Source organism: Tiliqua scincoides, chromosome 9 (genome assembly GCF_035046505.1).
Source record: "Tiliqua scincoides isolate rTilSci1 chromosome 9, rTilSci1.hap2, whole genome shotgun sequence".
Lineage (NCBI taxonomy): Eukaryota > Metazoa > Chordata > Lepidosauria > Squamata > Scincidae > Tiliqua > Tiliqua scincoides.
In genome coordinates this window covers 45,948,846-45,966,757 of record NC_089829.1, presented here as the reverse complement: position 1 = coordinate 45,966,757, position 17,912 = coordinate 45,948,846, and the positions used below count along the sequence as shown (strand labels likewise).

The 17,912-nt window shown below is 47.7% G+C and overlaps 2 protein-coding genes across 2 annotated transcripts; both read left to right on the top strand.

Moving 5' to 3' along the window:
- Positions 1-823: 823 nt before the first annotated feature.
- On the top strand, positions 824-6,644 carry LOC136660102 (C-signal-like). The gene is made up of 6 exons (XM_066637126.1): positions 824-1,330; positions 2,489-2,540; positions 3,805-3,992; positions 4,407-4,565; positions 4,825-4,935; positions 5,852-6,644. Exons 1-6 carry the CDS (start codon positions 1,184-1,186, stop codon positions 5,969-5,971), a joined length of 777 nt encoding a protein of 258 aa, XP_066493223.1. The 5' UTR covers positions 824-1,183; the 3' UTR covers positions 5,972-6,644.
- Positions 6,645-10,589: 3,945 nt separating this feature from the next.
- On the top strand, positions 10,590-17,457 carry LOC136660299 (C-signal-like). Its single transcript, XM_066637426.1, has 6 exons — positions 10,590-10,736; positions 11,642-11,693; positions 13,099-13,286; positions 15,293-15,451; positions 16,387-16,497; positions 17,338-17,457. Exons 1-6 carry the CDS (start codon positions 10,590-10,592, stop codon positions 17,455-17,457), a joined length of 777 nt encoding a protein of 258 aa, XP_066493523.1.
- The last annotated feature ends 455 nt before the right edge of the window (positions 17,458-17,912 follow it).

Here is a 17,912-nt window from a genome sequence, read left to right as displayed (position 1 = left end):
GAGCAGCACATTGACTTTAACCCCTCGTTTGGATTGAATTATGAAGTTTAGGGTACTTGATTTTATTTCGGCCCTTCACCTTCCCCCTTTTGTGGGACAGGGGAAAGGGGGCATGAGCAGAGATTGCACCCCTTCCCCACTATCTCCAGTCTGCGCTTGGCGCTGACAAGTGTCAATCCATAAAGACCAACAGAGTTTGCCACTTGACATAATACCTCTCCTATCTGAGTGCATCACAAGTATGTTGGCATCCTTTAGTCTCAGAAGACGATGGTATCGCGCTCTGAATGGTGGTTCTGGAACAGAGTGTCCTCTCCAGTGCGCGAAGCCTGGGTAAAGTAGATATGGAGGATAGACTGTTACCCATGCAGCAAATTTTCCCCCTCTCCACATCGCTGAAATGGTCCAATGGAAAGGCAGAGGCCAATACGGTTGGTTCCAGCGGCGTCGCAGGAGTTGCCAGAGCATGACTGTGTTCAGCCATGAACTGCCTCAGGGACTCCGGCTCTGGATTTTGCCTGGAGGTTGACTCCTAAAGACTTTTCCATAGCTGGATGTAGCCACAAGGCAGTGGAGGTTTGGGATCAGAGTTTTCCTTCTCTCAGATGAGCTGCCTTCCCAGGCTAATGAGTCCCATCTACCGGTGGCTGTTTAGTCGCCTTTTACAACAAGTACAGCCAAACTGAGGGCCTATTCTTGTCCCCAGCCCCCAACCCAATTATGGGTTATTGCTAAGATGTGAACTGGAACAGTATTATACAACCATGGGTCTCACGGTAACTCTCTCTCTCTCTCTCTCTGTCTCTCAAGCAACTCTGAACTGCAGCAGGTTATAACAGGAGACAGTATCTCTTGCTCTGTCTGGAAAAGACCCTGGCACAAGGCCAGACATGCCGGCAGGCTGACACCTCTCCTTTTCTCTTTTCTAAATTGGTATGTTCGGGATTTGCCAAATGTCCTTCCCTGCTGAGCCAGAAGCCATCTTCCCCCAGTCCCTTTCAAGGCAGTTACTGCAGGGACCATGCAAGAATATCCAGGTTTCCTTCCTTCCTTCTTCTGCCACTCACAGCTCTGTGTGTTGTACAGAATCTGAGCTGACGCAGAGGAACGGACTGTTTACACAAGTCTGGGCAGAGAGGCTGGGCAAAGGACTTTGTTATTCAAACACAGGAAAGTGAGTGAGATGGCAACACTGGTGCCACAGAGGATTTTGGTGACTGGATCCAACAGAGGCATCGGCTTGGAGCTTGTCAAGCAGCTGGTGGGGAAAAGCAACCGGCCAGAATGGATCTTTGCCACCTGCCGGGACCCAGAAGGAAAAGGAGCTCAGGTGAGTCCATAGGAGAAGCTAGCTGGACCCTAGGAAGGATGCCTAACCTTCCTTTTGATGCTAAGGATGTGCCCAGGGGAATGAAGTTCAATGAAGCTAAACACCAGCTTCCCAGTATTATTGTTCATGTTGACTGGTTATGTTTATGTTATGAGGAATGGTACTTGAGCATGTTCACAAGTGCACTTAATAACAGATTCAGGGCGCAATCCTAACCCCTTATGTCAGTGCTTTCCAGCACTGGCATAGCGGTGCCAATGGGACGTGTGCTGCATCCTGCAGTTGGGTGTCACTCACGGAGGCCTCCTCAAAGCCAGGGAATGTTTGTTCCCTTACCGCAGAGTTGCATTGCCCTTATGTCAGTGCTGGAAAGCACTGACATAAGGGGTTAGGATTGCGCCCTAATTGTCCCTTGATGTACTTTGAGGAGTCTACCATTTTCTTTGAACAACTGTGAGGTTAAAGAGCAGGAATGAGGTAATTCCCCCATTCTTCTGAAGAGAAAAGTGATTGTGTGATATAAGTGATATTTTCAAGTGAACTTGAAAAGGGTGTTTCAAGTTATGAAAATACCCCAATGAAACCATCTGAAATACATAAAAGGCCTGCATATCAGTAAGCAATAATTGAACTTGAGCCAGGAGTGTAGCTAGAGGGGGTGCAAAGCACTAAGTTTCGCACTGCGCCTCACTGCAGCATGCAAGCGGCCCCTCCCTTTGGAAGCTGTTCCAGGCAGCTGGAGCAAAACAGAGGGGTCTCCTCCAGTTTGCTCTAGTAGCCATGCTTAGGGTGGCTGCCTTTGCTGTCATGAAAAGGTGCTGAAGAAATGGAGGAAAACACTTTACAAGCAGTGGAACGGAGAGATATTAACTGATGTTGGAACAGTGTTTGAACAGCTCCAAGCCCAAGACCGTATTGATTTTGGTTAATGACTGACAAGGCCGTGATCAAAACGTGAGGTTCTGCCTGAGATACTTTCAGCAGGATATTCTTGTTAAGTCCCGAGCGTGCAACAGACACAACTCTGGTGAGACAGCACACATGCACACTCACACCAAAGACCCAGCTGAGCTCCACTCGCCTCCAGCTTTGCCACGTTGCAATTGAATGCAAAGTTTTGTTGTTGCCTGACAATGTCTGCTTGTTTGGATCTTTCAGGTGCTGAAGAATTTGGCAGCTAAACATCAGGGTGTAGTAATCATCCCGCTGGGTATGTGGCTGCTGCCCTCCTCTGCTTGCCTTTGTCACTGTGTACATTAGTGGGCGCAGGACTTGAAATGTCAAACCATTGCACGGGATCACTATTTTGCAGATTAAATATGGCTTGGCGCCTCATTTGTAGACCTCACTCCACAGATGTTTTGCCCGGGTTGCATTACAGGGACCTCCCATTTTCTGAAACCTCAAACAGCAGCATGTTTTGTATTGCCTGCCCCCCAGGCAGTGCATTTGGGGGGCCGAGTCACACTAGCAGACCCTGCAATTTACATCCCAAATTTACATTTGGGAAAAGGGTCTCTTGTGAATATCACCATTCTTTACATGTGACGACTCTGAATGCACACTTTAGGAATTAGGTTCGAAATGCTTCCCTGTTCACTTGGTTATCCATCCCCACTTAGTTTTGAAGCCCCTCCTTTCCCATTCAACATAGTCCTTGTTCCGAATCCATGAGGTCAGTTGAGGGCTGATGCTTCAGGCTGAAGCTGGGAGGGGCTCTGTCCTACCTGGGAGGCATTGGGGGGCAGATGCCCCAGGTGGCACCCACGGGGAAGGGCACAGCGACCCTTCCCCATCTCCATTTTTTAAAAATGTTGGGGGCCTGTTTTTAAGGCCTTAGAAGTCCTTTTAGGGGCCGGGAAGGCTGCCCGGGACCTCCCCAGAAGGCCTTCCGAGCCCTTTGAAATGTTGGAAAACGGCACTTCCGGTTTTCATGGAAAACAAAAAAGTGCCATTTTTGGAGTGGGGGTGGCATTCTGCAGACCTGAGCCCCTGGGGCGGCACTAGGGCCAGGTCCGCAGTCGGGGAGGGGGAGCCTGCCACCCACCTCTTTCCACACCCCTGCCTCCACCACTCCTCCTCCTCCTCCCTGGATATGAGAAGGGAACCGAGCAGAGATACAAGTGTAGAGGAGACAGTAGTGCTGGGCTGTAGCTTCTTTGGAAGAGTGTGAAATAAATCAGGGCTGTTTCACACGTTAAAACGGAGCGATGGCATTCACCACTGTGCTTCCACACAAAGGGAGCCACAGCATGTACGTGTGTAATACAGATTGCATTTCCAAACATAATCTTGTCCACGTGCACATTACATGATTTTATCAGCATAAGATTGTGTTAAGAAAAAAAGTTCTCTGAACTTCCAGAAGGCCTGGAGTACAGCAAGGCAATAGTGCAGGTGGTTCTTCTGGGATGGATTAGGCCTAGGAATGGCTGAATGTAATCACCAGTCAAATCTTCTCTGTGCCGCTGTAGATGTTTCTGACCCATCCAGCGTCAAGGCTGCTGCAGCCCAAGTCACTGAGCAGCTGAAAGGGGCTGGATTGAATCTGCTGATCAACAATGCGGGGATTGCAAAGCTATCTACTATGCAGACTGAAACCCCAGAGAACATGTCTGAAGTGTACCAGACCAATGTGATTGGGTCCATGATGGTGAGCCAGGTAAGAGAGTCTCAAGGCCTCTTCTCCTTGAAAGTTCAGTCCATAACTTTTGCAGACCAGGTGGCCTAATGCCAATATTTCCTCGTCATGGGGGATCATGAATGGATTCCTACCAGTTTTCTGAATATAATGGCTGTGTCTTTAACAGCTGCATGACAGACAGAAATTCAACAGGTAATGTTTCTCCCATTATGGAGGTGAATTGATGGGATAAATTTGCATCTCTTGAAACAGAGATGTGTGTAGCTGCCATGTGGATGAGACACATGAGAATATTGGCATAACACTGGCAAGTAGCTGCTAGACTCACATTTGGATTCATACTGTTGCTTTTGTACTGATGGAGGGATGTCTATTCCACTGCTTCTGCCCCCGAACTGTATGCCTCCCTTGTGTTGTTTCCTTTGTTTCCAGGCCTTCCTGCCCTTGCTGAGGAAGGCATCTCAGGAAAGCCCCCAGAAAGGAATGAGCTGCAGCAAAGCTGCCATTCTCAACATATCGAGTGAAGCCGGCTCCATCTCCAAGCTGCTGGGGTGGGATCTGGGACAGTGCGTCTGTTACCGTTGCAGCAAGGTATGCAGATTCCAGGGAGGCAAACTGAGCGGTTGGCTGTCCTGACACCACCAAGGCAAGAAGAAGTGTCTTCCTGTCACAGGGTGGGCATGCTTAGGACATGTTTAATTCTTCATGAAAAAGAAAACAAAATCTGTCTCTAGAAAGTTTGCCACGTAAAATCTCTTTGGCCTACCAAGCTCTCCCTTTGATCGGCTGTCTTCTCATTGGACTGGGATTCATCATTCACTGCTCTGTTTCTGCTGTGTCTCCCTCCCAGGCTGCTCTGAACATGCTCACTCGGTGCATGTCGTTGGGATTTGCTGAAGACGAGATCCTGTGTGTAGCATTGCATCCTGGCTGGGTGCAGACAGACATGGGAAATGGGGCGGTAGGTGCTTCATTGTGGAAACTTATCCCAAATAGATGCAATTAAATTTATTCAACTGCTTTGTCCAATACCTATGTAATATTTCACAAATATTTCTAAACCTTAAAAAAAAAAATTCTGAACCTGCAACAAAATGTTTTATCTCTTCAAACGTAGTGCCTGACTGCCCCAACCAGGCCAATTCCCCATCTCCTAGTATCCAGCCAGTCTTTTTTCCTTATGGGCACCTCAACAGTTTGTCAGTACCGGTCAAACAAGTCCACTGCTGAGGTAACAGGCAATTGTCCATTCACCTTGTGGAAAGTGCCTATCTTGGGTGACAAAAGGGGACCTTCTATGACTGCACGGACCGTGCCGTCCTATTTAAGCAGCAGACATTGCTGATGATGGAAGGAGATTCCAGGGAAACCTGAGTGGACCAAGAGAAGCAAGACCTGGGAGGAAGTGGAACAAGAATCCAGCGAACCTTTCCTTCCTAATGTGTGACTCTGAGACACTGGACGGAAGGGATCCCAGAACCGCACCAATGATCCCAGTGTGGCCCCAGTCTTACAGAATCTATTGCATTGATGAATTTGCCTGATTCTTTGTACGAAAGCCATGTAGGCTGGTGGTCATCATGACCACCAAATTCCTTGAAAGTGTGCTTCATTTTACTGACAAGACGATTAACTCTCTGATCACCACATTCAAACCCAATTGCAAGAATGTTATATGTCTGCCAATTGGTCCTGGGAAGCTCCAGAGGAATGGCACTGCAGAAGGGCAGCTATTCAGAAGAAAAGTGGCTTGCTCCTATTTGCCTTTGAGAGTTGAATTAGATGCAAGGGCATTAGGAAGTCTCCCTTCAGTTGAACATCTTTTGTGGTCACTCTTTGCATAGCCCTTGTGTCACTTGCTTCTTCTGTCTTTCCAGGGACTGGCCCCAATGACACTGGATGGAAATGTGGAGATCATTCTGAACACCCTTTCCCGCCTCTCTGAGAAAGACAATGGCGCTTTTGTGGACTGGGAGGGGAATGTCCTTCCCTGGTGAGATACCAGGATGCCCGCTTGCATGCACTGCAGGAGCAAATCCTTGCCTGGTCCTGCACAAGCTTTGAGTATTTAGATGGTGTAGGTAGCAGACTCCTGCAAGCAACTTGGATGAGCTGTGACTCTGTGTGCTACTTTAAGCCGTTTCTGAGGTCATGCTTTGGATCTTCTCATGATACTTGTGAACATCAATTCAGACACCCAAGTAGCTGTTGGAGACATCTACAGATTTTCAGGGCTGGCACAAGACCTCCCAGCTGCCACAGGATCAGAGGAAAAGGAGAGGAATCATCTTAGCTCTTCCTTTCAGGTAGATGTTCAGGCAGATGTCCAGGGATGTCCATTCCTGGTGGCAGCTCCTATCCGAGGAGTTTCTTGACCATTAAGATTTGCTGACTCTCTCTTGTTCTTTGCAGGGAACTGGATAAGCATTGCTTGAGGGCCTTTCTCTTGTGCTATATTCATACATAACATCAAATCCCAATCTTACAACCATACCATATAGGTCTAGTAGAGCCTATAAGCAGAAACTTGGAGTATTAGGGGAGACATTGGGGAAATTTGGATATTTTGTCATCATGCTTAAAACCTACACTGTGACCTGTATGGCCTTGTACTTTGGAATGGAAATCTTGCTAAATCCTTTTAAAATAAACGACAACTTTTTATTGCAACGTGTAATGTGCATTCCATGTGTTTCTGATACCAATCTTTCCTTACAATTGGAAATTACAATTGCAGTTACAACTTTGTGGGGGAATCCTGCACATTAGAATTTATATCAAAAAAATTTGAGGAAACAACACAGTGAGGAAGTGTTAGGAATCTACATCTGCCTCATATACAGGCGTCCTCCTGTATTCATGGGGGGATATGTTCTCTCCCCCCCCCCCCACACAAACACACACAGATACAGAAACCATGGATTAAAGGTAAATGTTAAAAACACACACACTCACACAAACAAAAGGAAAAAGAAAACAAAAGCATTTAAAAAAAAATTCAGATATGGAGACAACAGACAGACCAATGGGAGACAGAGAGAAGCCAAGATTTATTACCTTGCATGAGCAACAACTTAGCAAGCTGAACAGACCTTCAGTTAAGCTAGTCCAGAGCTGGTATACACAGAGCTTTCTTGAGCTTTTAGAATATGAAAATAAAAGTCCTGAAGATCCACATGTCCTAGATAACTTCTTAGATGTCTTAATTACAGCAACTGTTACCCTGCACATGCCCGATCTCGTCTGATCTTGGAAGCTAAGCAGAGTCAGGCCTGGTTAGTACTTGGATGGGAGACTGCCTGGGAACACTGGGTGCTGTAGGCTTATACCATAGTCTTTCGAGACTGAAGGTTGCCAACCATTTTTAATTAAAGTCAGGAACAGACACAATGATGTTGTTCCTACCATGGCCCAGGGAGTGACTGAATACATGGAAAAATATGGCTTTGACCCTTTTTAACTTAGCAAGCAACTTGTGGAGGCCCTGTACACACCATTGCACCGTCACAGTGCCTGCGTGAGAAGGCAATCCAAGGTTACAGGCCCGAGGGAGGCATGTTTTAAGCCATTTCTGCCCAATGTTGCTAAACGCAACAGGGACCAAATGCGTATGCCTGTGGACCAGGCAGAAATAAGTCTTGTCCCATTGATCCAATCTTCCAAATGGCTACAGAGGGGGCTCCCCAGCCTAGGGGATGCTAATCTTGGTTATTCAACAACCTGTAACTCCTGAAGTCAACATTTAGGTATCTGCATCCTCCCAGCCATGGACTATGCTCCTGTTCTCCTATGCTTCAGCCACAAACAGTGCAAAGGTTTTCTATTTCTGAGTTAAAACCTCTAGACTGGGCATTTCATTACATGCTCCTCTTCCAGCACCATGAAGTGGCACAGACTGGAAACAGGTATACAACCTGTATTGGCACATTGCCAAAGATCTAAATATGTTGAGAAGATATTGGTCTACACAATTTCTCCCTGATTCTTCCAGTCTGTTCTTCCATCATTGGGCTAATCTTTATTAAAGATTAATAAAGGGGAAGCGCTGAGGCACATTTCATTAGTTTGCACCTGTTAGCCAGGATCCCTCCTGTGCCTCATTTTGTCAAGAGATATTCTAGGCGCAGAGTCACGATCATGATCTGAGAAAAGTAGGGATAAGCAATGAGGAAGTGTTAGGAATCTACATCCTATCTCCCAGGAAGATGGAAGAAGTCATATCTTCCAGGATTGCATCAGCTGCCTTTTCCTCATGGAATGATATAAAAGGGGGCTTGAGATGCCATTCAGCATATGGTCAGCCGTACATGGGAAACATGCAGATTTGCCCATGAGAAGGACATGTCACCTCAGAAGGAGGTGTCACTTCTATTTGGATGGATTTAAGAATGCTGTATTGCAGTTGTTCTCAAACTTTAGCACTGGGATCCACTTTTTGGAATGACAGTCTGCCTGGGACCCACAAGAAGTGATGTCATTCACCTGGCAGTGATGTCATGGCCAGAAGTGACATCATCAAGCAGGAAAAATTTTTAGCACCCCCATATGACAAAATCAAATAAAATCAATTAGTGAAGTAAATTAAAAGGTTTACAGTAAGTTTAAACATTTATTTAAAATAAAGAAGATCTCTCCTAACCCTCCCCCGCAGTTGCTGATGTGTTTAAAAAGAATTCCCCAAACATCCTGAAGGCTGTAATCCTACCCTCACTTACTTGGGAATAAGCCCCATTGACTATCATTGTTAAAAGCATGTACATAGTAGCCTATTAAAAGTACAGACCTGTAACATTTCCCCCAATACAGTCACATACCACGGTAGCATCAAGTCTGATATATTAAAAAGAAATACACATTGAAATGAACAAAAGAACATAAGAACAGCCCCGCTGGATCAGGTCATAGGCCCATCTAGTCCAGCTTCCTGTATCTCACAGCGGCCCACCAAATGCCCCAGGGAGCACACCAGATAACAAGAGACCTGCAAGGCTTCCTGGGAATTGTAGTTAAGAACATAAGAACAGCCCCACTGGATCAGGCCATAGGCCCATCTAGTCCAGCTTCCTGTATCTCACAGCGGCCCACCAAATGCCCCAGGGAGCACACCAGATAACAAGAGACCTGCAAGGCTTCCTGGGAATTGTAGTTAAGAACATAAGAACAGCCCCACTGGATCAGGCCATAGGCCCATCTAGTCCAGCTTCCTGTATCTCACAGCGGCCCACCAAATGCCCCAGGGAGCACACCAGATAACAAGAGACCTGCAAGGCTTCCTGGGAATTGTAGTTAAGAACATAAGAACAGCCCCACTGGATCAGGCCATAGGCCCATCTAGTCCAGCTTCCTGTATCTCACAGCAGCCCACCAAATGCCCCAGGGAGCACACCAGATAACAAGAGACCTGCAAGGCATTCTGGGAATTGTAGTTTAAGAACATAAGAACAGCCCCACTGGATCAGGCCATAGGCCCATCTAGTCCAGCTTCCTATATCTCACAGCGGCCCACCAAATGCCCCAGGGAGCACACCAGATAACAAGAGACCTGCAAGGCCTCCTGGGAATTGTAGTTAAGAACATAAAAACAGCCCCACTGGATCAGGCCATAGGCCCATCTAGTCCAGCTTCCTGTATCTCACAGCGGCCCACCAAATGCCCCAGGGAGCGTCTCTTTTCTAGGCTGAAGAGGCCCAAACGCCGTAGCCTTTCCTCATAAGGAAGGTGCCCCAGCCCCGTAATCATCTTAGTCGCTCTCTTTTGCAGTTTTTTCTTTTCCACTATGTCCTTTTTGAGATGTGGCAACCAGAACTGGACACAATACTCCAGGTGTGGCCTTACCATAGATTTGTACAATGGCATTATAATATTAGCCATTTTGTTCTCAATTGGCCTTCTTTACTGCCGCCGCACATTGGGTCAACACTTTCATCGACCTGTCCACCAGCACCCCAAGATCTGATCTGTCACAGACAGCTCAGAACCCATCAGCCTATATCTAAAGTTTCAACTCTTTGCCCCAATGTGCATGACTTTACACTTACTGACATTGAAGCGCATCTGCCATGAATGGGGACCCAACTGAAATTGCCTCGCAACCCACCTAGTGGGTCTCAACCCACAGTTTGAGAAACATGGCTGTACTGTATTCTGTCCTTTTGAGGAAACTGTTGCTCATACAAGGTAATAAATCCTGGCTTCTGTCTGTGGCGCATTGATCTGCTCCTTGTCTCTGTACCTGAGACGAACCTTGGCCCTTCTGGCAATGCACAACCTACAGTAATCTGCTGCCTCCGCACAATGGTCACTGGGGCTGCCGGCAGATATGGGCAGCATCCCTCCCCCTTCTCTCTTCTACATTATTTTTTTTCAGGCCTTTGCTAAATGTCACACCCAACTTGGCAAGAAGCCATCCTTCTTTAGTCCTTTCTAGGCAGTGCCTTCCAAGGAGATTCCAAGTCTCCTTCCACTGTCGTCAGCCACATGCAGCTCTGAGCTGTGGGAGGGCTGCACTTGCAAAATTCAGAATCTGGACTGAATGAGGAACTGATTGGTTGCACAAGCCTGGGCAGAGAGGCTGGGCGCAGGGCTCTCCTAGTCAGACACAGGAAGGCGAGTAAGATGGCAGCACTGGAACCACGAAGTGTTTTGGTGACTGGATCCAACCGGGGCATCGGCTTGGAACTGGTCAGGCAGTTGGTTGAGAAAAGCAATCGGCCAGAATGGATCTTTGCCACCTGCCGGAACCCAGAAGGAACAGAAGCGCAGGTGAGTCCAAAGGAGAAGCTAACTTGACCTTAGAAAGGATCCTAAAACGGATACTCCAGTTTGAAGTCAAGAAAATGGTGGCCAGGGGAATGGAGGTTGGTGGAAAGTGAGGTTTCTGGTTTCTGAGGGTGTTGCTACACACATCTTGGAAACCGCTGCATAACTTAGTAGAGCAAGGCCGTTGTCAAAACTTGAGGATCAGCCTGAGATCCTTTCTGCAGAATTCTCCTGTAAAGTTATAAGAATGCAACAAGTACACCCATGGATTCACACGCATATGCATCTCCAGTCTGGGTGAGATTCTCAGCCTAATTGTATCCAAACAACCAGGCCAGCAGAACACACCTTCCACGAGTGAAAGCATCGGGATCCAGGTGGAAGTGCCTGGTTAGGACGTGTTTCAGCTCATCAGCTCCACCAGTGGGTGAAATGAAGCTGCCAGCACATCGCTGGTGGCTACGCATATGGGCCAGTAGTGAGACTGCCATCTTCCAGCACCAGTTAAATCAGCAGTGCGGGTGGGCCGTAGGAAAGATGAGGAGGCATCTTTTGTTTCTGGGCAGGGAGGGGGCAGAGTAGGAGGCAGAATGGAAATAGGAGGGGGAGGGACCAGGGGCTCGTGCTCCTATTTGCCTTTCCTCTCCCTTGCTACCCTCAGTTCTGCGCCTGCAAAATCCCGGCACAGAATCCAGGAGACCCAAATGGAGAGTAAAGACTTCCCAGGCTAAGGGGAAGTAAGTTCCCTTACCCCCCCCCCACCATAGGTTACAGTATGTTTGCCTCCTTGAAACGTGTGCGTTGTCGGGAGGGGGTTTGAGTAGGTCTCAGTCACCAGCAGTTTTGCCTTTGATCTCATTGCAGTGGAAGCTCTTGCATGACAGTGTCTGTCTGTTTGGATCTTTCAGGTGCTGCAGAATTTGGCAGCCAAACATCAGGCTGTGGTGATTATCCCGCTGGGTACGTGGCTGCTGCTTTCCCCTGCCGCACTTGCCGTTTTGTACATTAGTGGGGGCAGGAGCTGAGGTTTCCGACCGTTGCACAAGAGCACTATTTGGCAGATAAAATGGGGGTTGGTTCCTCATTTGTACGAGTAGTTCTCACCCTACAGATGTTTTGCACAAAGAGACGTTCCATTTTCCAAGCTGTCAAAGAATGAATCTTATGTATCTGAAGAAAGGCATTTGCCTCCCAGGCAGTGCACTTGGGGGCCAGGTCACACTAGCACACACTGCTGTTAGCATCAGTGCAGCATTCAGAAAAAGAGCCTCTTGTGGATACTGTTATTCTTGCTTTAAATGTCATGATTAGAAATTAGGTTTAAAAACCTTCACTGTATGCTTGTTTGTCCAACACATTTAATTCTGAAGCCGCTGTTTTCCCCTCCACCACCTCCAGCCTTTGCAGTTCCAAAGCCATGTGAGGTCAGCTGAGGCGGTTACTTCAGGCTGTGGATGGGAGGAGTGCCTGCCCCCCCTTTCCACCTCCCTGCCTCCACTGCTCCATCTCCTGTTCTCTGGATTTGAGAAGGGGATGGGAACAGAGCAGAGATGACAGTGTTGGGATACAGCTTCTCTTGGAGAGGGTAGAATCAATCAGGGCTGCTACGTACATGTGTCAGAAAGGAGCTATGGCATTCGTCACTGTGTTTACACACAACAGGGAGCCACAGCATGCGTGTATATATGTAATTTGAATTGCATTTCTGGACAAATGCTTGCCAGGACCAAGCTTGCCTGTCCAAGCCAGGACAAAGTGATATGTGACATTTGCTGACAGTCCAGAGCAGGGGTGCCCAAACCCCAGCCCTGGGGCCACCTGTGGCCCTCAAGGACTCCCAATGCGGCCCTCAGGGACACCCCAGTCTACAATGAGCCTCTGGCCCTCCAGAAACTTGCTGGAGCCCATACTGGCCCGACGCAAGTACCCTCAGCGTGAGGGCTACTGTTTGACCTCTCGCGTTAGCTGTGGGATGAGGGCTCCCTCACTGCTTGCTGTTTCATGTCTGTGATGCAGCAGCGGCAGCAAAGGAAAGGCCAGCCTTGCTTTGTGGAAGGCCTTTTATAGGCCTTGAGCTATTACAAGCCCTTCATTCATTCATATACGTTCCACCTCTAGTATATTAATTTATGTAAACTTATGTAAATTTATTCAAATTTTAAATGTAAATTAATTCTTTTTTTCCCTGGCCCGCAACACAGTGTCAGAGAGATGATGTGGCCTTCCTGTCAAAAACTTTGGACACCCCTGGTCCAGAGCACCAAGAGTATAGCAAGGCAATAGCACAGGTGGTTCTGCTGGGATGGATCTTGGCTACAGAGAGCTGATTTTGATCCCTGATAAAATCTTCACTGTGTTGCTGTAGATGTTTCTGACCCATCCAGCGTCAGGGCTGCTGCAGCCCGAGTCACTGAGCAGCTGAAAGGGGCTGGGCTGAATCTGCTGATCAACAATGCAGGGATTGCAAAACTATCTACTATGGAGACCGAAACACCAGAGAACATGTCTGAAGTGTACCAGACCAATGTGATCGGGCCCATGCTGGTGAGCAAGGTAAGAGCATCTGACACAGCTTCTTCTTGTAAACTATTTCATGTTGTGAGTCCTCAGTGGCGTCACTAGGATTCGTGTCACCCGGTGCGGGAGGCCTGCGCATCACCCCATGCAGTGGGCAGGGCAACACCCCAGGTGGTGGGTGTGGTGATGTACCATCGCCCCACCCCCACCGGTTTTTTGGCTGTACCTTTTGTTATAACACAGATATTTCAATGTGGTTTGTTTCATTGCATTCTGCATGAAATTATGCATTGATTGATATACAACATGATGGTCTTATTCCTCCAAATTCCAATTTTAGTGATTTTAAAAACTTGTAGAGTCTCACACACACACCCCTGTGTCAACTTACTAACACCTTATTGCAGCAGTTCTCAAACTTTTAGCACTGGGACCCACTTTTTAGAATGACAAACTGTCCAGGACCCATTGGAAGTGATGTCATGGCCAGAAGTGACATCATCAAGCAAATTAAAATAAATAATTATAAATAATCAAATTAAAATAAAAGAAACAATTAAATAAGGGGGAGCCAGTCCTGTTCCACCAAGTGAATCTACTCTGAAGTAAGTCTTATTGTGGTCAATGGGGCTTACTCTCAGGAAAGTGTGGGTAGGATTGCAGCCTGTGAGCCCAAGCCTATGCATGTCTACTCAGAAGTAAGTCCCACAGTGGTCAATGGAGCTTTCTCTATTGCCTGCCTGCAATAACAACCCCCCAGAAAGAACAGTGAGATTTCCAGCCCTCCCAGTGCCCAGTTTAAAGTTCTTCTATTTCAGGCACATCAGAATAAAGACCCTCCTGGCTTCACAAGTGCAAAATAGAAAACTTTCCCCTTACCAGTTCAAGCCACTTTTTCGTCCTTTTTAGTGGGGTGGGGGGGGGGAGGCTGCCATCTGGAGCATCTGTTGCACTTCAGCTCCATCGGATCAGGACCATTCTGGTGTCCTCACATTCCCCTTTGCCTGGCCTGACCACCAGCCAAGGCACGTCTGCCTACTTGCCAGTAAATGCAACTGTGAGGCTGCTTCGCTCTCCATAGGGCTTCATAGACTCATAGCTGGGAGGGGGGACCTCCTTCTCAGGTGTTTTAGGGGGCTGCATTCATTGGATCATGACTATTCTGACTCCTTGGAGTCCTCTCAACCTGCCCTTTCCGATGGACTAAGGCAAGTTCACCTACTCGCGAGTAAACGCAGCCACGTGGCTTCGTTTCAGGCTCAATAGACTTGCAGCTAGGAAGGATGGAACCTCCTTCTCGGGTGTATTTTGGGGGTTGCATTCATTGAATAGGGACCATTCTGGTGTCGTTGGATTCCTCTCAGCCTGCCCTTTCCTACGGACAATGGCAAGTAAGCCTACTCACGAGTAAACGTGTGATACGGTTCACTTTCACTTTCCATAGGGATCCATTCATTTTTTCTTTCTGGATTTTTGGCCATAGCCTTTGATGGAAAGGAGCTATTTCAATTCGGTTTTTTGCATTGCATTCTGCTGGGAATTCCGCATCCAACGGTGTATGGCATGATGGAGTAGCTCCTAATGCCGCGATGTTAGCGCGTCACCCCCCAGGGCTCATCCCCCCCAGCACGTCACCCGGTGTGGCCTGCACCCCCCAGCGACGCCACTGTGAGTCCTTAACATTTGCAGTCCCTAACATCGCACATATCTGATGCCTGTATTTCCTAGTGATGGGTCACACATAGATTTTCACCAATATTCTGGACCATGTGTTTGCCCTTAACACGACAAGCAGAAATTCAACAGGTGATACCTCCCCCATTATGGAGGTGAACAGACAGGAGAAAGTAGCACCCCCTGAATCAGGATTGTAAGTAGCTGTCATGTGGATGAGCCACAAGTGAATATTGGCACAAAGCTGGCAAGTAACTTCTGGATTCACATTTGGAGTCACACTCTTGCTTTTCCATTGATGAAGGGGTGTCCACTAAACCCTTCCCAAAACTATATGGCTGCCTTGTTTTCTTTCTCTCCATCTCCAGGCCTTCCTGCCCTTGCTGAGGAAGGCAGCTCAGGAGAGCACACAGAAAGGGATGAGCTGCAGCAAAGCTGCCATTGTCAACATTTCAAGTCGAGCTGGCACGATTACAGAAATTCTTGGGTGGCATACAGGACCCGCCATCTCCTACCGTTGCAGCAAGGTATGGGGTGCAAGACGTGACAGGTTCGTTCCATTGACAGCATCAAAGCAAGGAGAAAGTGCCTCTCCCTCAAATGCTCTTTCATAAGTCCTTTCCCACTGTCTTCTGGCTCCTCACCCTTTCTGTTCCTTATCCATTTTTCCCACTTTCAACAGGCAGGGAGATAACCAGTAGGGGCAAGGACTGTATTTTTCCTCTTCTTTTTATTCATGAAACTTGCAGAGCAGCACGTGCACCAAAGCTGCTGCAAATTATGAACTTGGCTATAACAACAACAACAGTAAAGAGGCCATTTCCAGCTTCTGAATAGAAAAATTCCATTCAGTGCCATATATGGTTGCCACTGCGAAATAAAATAAAAATTATGGGTCTCTAGGAAGAGCAGCCAATAATGCCTCTCACAGTTCAGTCTTGTGCATGTGTAGTCAGAAGCCACTGAGGAATACTCAATGGGAAAGGGTTTATAGGATTGCAGCCTGGAATCTACAATGTCTTCCTTTAGTCCTATGTGTTTTCTCAGCGTCTTTTTCATTGTAAAGCTCTTTGAAAAGTTGGCAACCTTCAGTCTCAGAAGACTATGGTATCGCACTCTGAAAGGTGGTTCTGGAACAGCGTCTAGTGTGGCTGAAAAGGCCAATCCGGGAGTGAAAAGTAATTTTGGAAATATGACCAAAGACTTTCTCATACACTCTCTGCCAATCCCTGACAACTGGATTCAACTCCTTTCCCCTTCCTCTGCTGTCTGCCACCACCACAGTCGGGAAGAACAGGGTATCTGCCTACCACCGTCAGAAGGGAGAGCATAATCATCTGTCCTTAGAAAACGTCCCTAATAAAATCTCATGGGCCTCCCAAGCCCTCCTTTTGATCTGCTGTCCTCTTTTGGGACTGGGATGCCTCATCCGCTGCTCTGTTCTGCTGTGTCTCCCTCCCAGGCTGCTCTGAACATGCTCACCCGCTGCATGTCTCTGGGATTTGCTGAAGACGAGATCCTGTGCATAGCGCTGCATCCTGGGTGGGTGCAGACAGAGATGGGAAATATGGTGGTAGGTGCTTCATCATGGAATATTATCCAAACGTAGATACAATTAAACATATTTAACTATAGGCACGCGCTACTTAGCAACCGTTGGCTAAGTGAACGGTAAGATAGAAGAACGGCAGTCTATCTCCAGCCGCCAGCTAGTGTCTGGCAGGGAGTGTCTGTTTACGCAACAAAGGCAATAGATTGGACTGAATGTTCACTTAATGACCTAATCACATAACGACAGGGATAGGAGAACGTATCCCCATCATTAAGTGGCACCCACCTGTACATGATTCAATGTCCAAGTAATATTTTATTTCAAAAAATATTTCCAAACCTTAAAAAATTTTCGAACTTCCAACAAAATGCTTTGTCTCCAGCAGGCCAGTTCTCCGTCTCCAGGTGTTTCCCAACACCTCAACATTCTGTATCTTTTGGGGAACATGCTGAACATGCTCGGTCAATGCCCACTTGCTTTCAGCCCAACCCTACCAAACCCCCATGCAGCGATGCAGCGGCTCCAGCAGGTCCTCCACTGAATCCCAAGAGGGAGTTTGGGCTGCTGGAAGTCTCCTCGGGGTAAAGGGATATTTTTCTCTTTGCCCCAGGATAAGCACCAGCAGCTGCAATGGGTCAACATGGACCTGCACCAGTGATACTGCAGGTGGATCAACCTCAGGAAGAGGGTTGGGTTCATCAGGTGCTTTGGCCGCCACACCTGCCTTTGCATTCCAAATTCCTTGAAGATTTGCTTCATTGTGTTGAAAGATGCTTAAGTTCATTTGATCACCGCTATGTTCAGCCCCTTTGTTTCCGGCCTGCACAGTCCTTGGGACATTCACCTAATTTCTCTTTGCAGGGACTGGCCCCAATGATGGTGGATGGGAGCGTGCAGAGCATCCTGAACTCCCTTGGCCGCCTCTCTGAGAAAGACAATGGCGTTTTTGTGGATTGGGAGGGAAAAGCCCTTCCCTGGTGAGACACCAGAATGCCAGCTCGAATGGACTGCAGGCGCGAACCCTTGTTAGGTCACGTGGAAGCTTTGAGCATTGGCATGGAGCTATGCTGCAGATTTCTGCAAGGACTCAGATGAGCTGTGCTTTGAGCAGCTTCTGAGGCGGTGCTTTTGACCTTCTTTTGTCCATTCCAAGGAACTAGCTAAGCCAGTGGAGTCACTAGGGGGTGCATGGGATGTGGGCTGCACTGGGTGACGCACACAGGGAGGTGACACCACTACTGGCCAAAATTTTCAAAATCTTGGTATTATTTGAATAACACCATCATGTTATGTCAGTGGTGAAGCTAATGATCATGCAGCTCGGTGCCAAGCTCAAAATGTTGCCCCAGAAGTGACGTCACAACCAGAAGTGGCATCACGCCCAGGCTTTTTTAAAAGTGAAAATTGGGAGGAACCCACCTCTTCCCCCCAGCAGC

Excerpts from the sequence above, each read along its gene's own strand:
- LOC136660102 (XM_066637126.1), top strand. The coding sequence starts at position 1,184 with ATGGCAACACTGGTGCCACAGAGGATTTTGGTGACTGGATCCAACAGA. Across the intron at positions 2,541-3,804 it reads TGTAGTAATCATCCCGCTGG|ATGTTTCTGACCCATCCAGC; the intron begins GTATGTGGCTGC and ends GTGCCGCTGTAG. Across the intron at positions 4,936-5,851 it reads CAGACATGGGAAATGGGGCG|GGACTGGCCCCAATGACACT; the intron begins GTAGGTGCTTCA and ends CTGTCTTTCCAG.
- LOC136660299 (XM_066637426.1), top strand. The coding sequence starts at position 10,590 with ATGGCAGCACTGGAACCACGAAGTGTTTTGGTGACTGGATCCAACCGG. Across the intron at positions 10,737-11,641 it reads CAGAAGGAACAGAAGCGCAG|GTGCTGCAGAATTTGGCAGC; the intron begins GTGAGTCCAAAG and ends TGGATCTTTCAG. Across the intron at positions 16,498-17,337 it reads CAGAGATGGGAAATATGGTG|GGACTGGCCCCAATGATGGT; the intron begins GTAGGTGCTTCA and ends TTCTCTTTGCAG.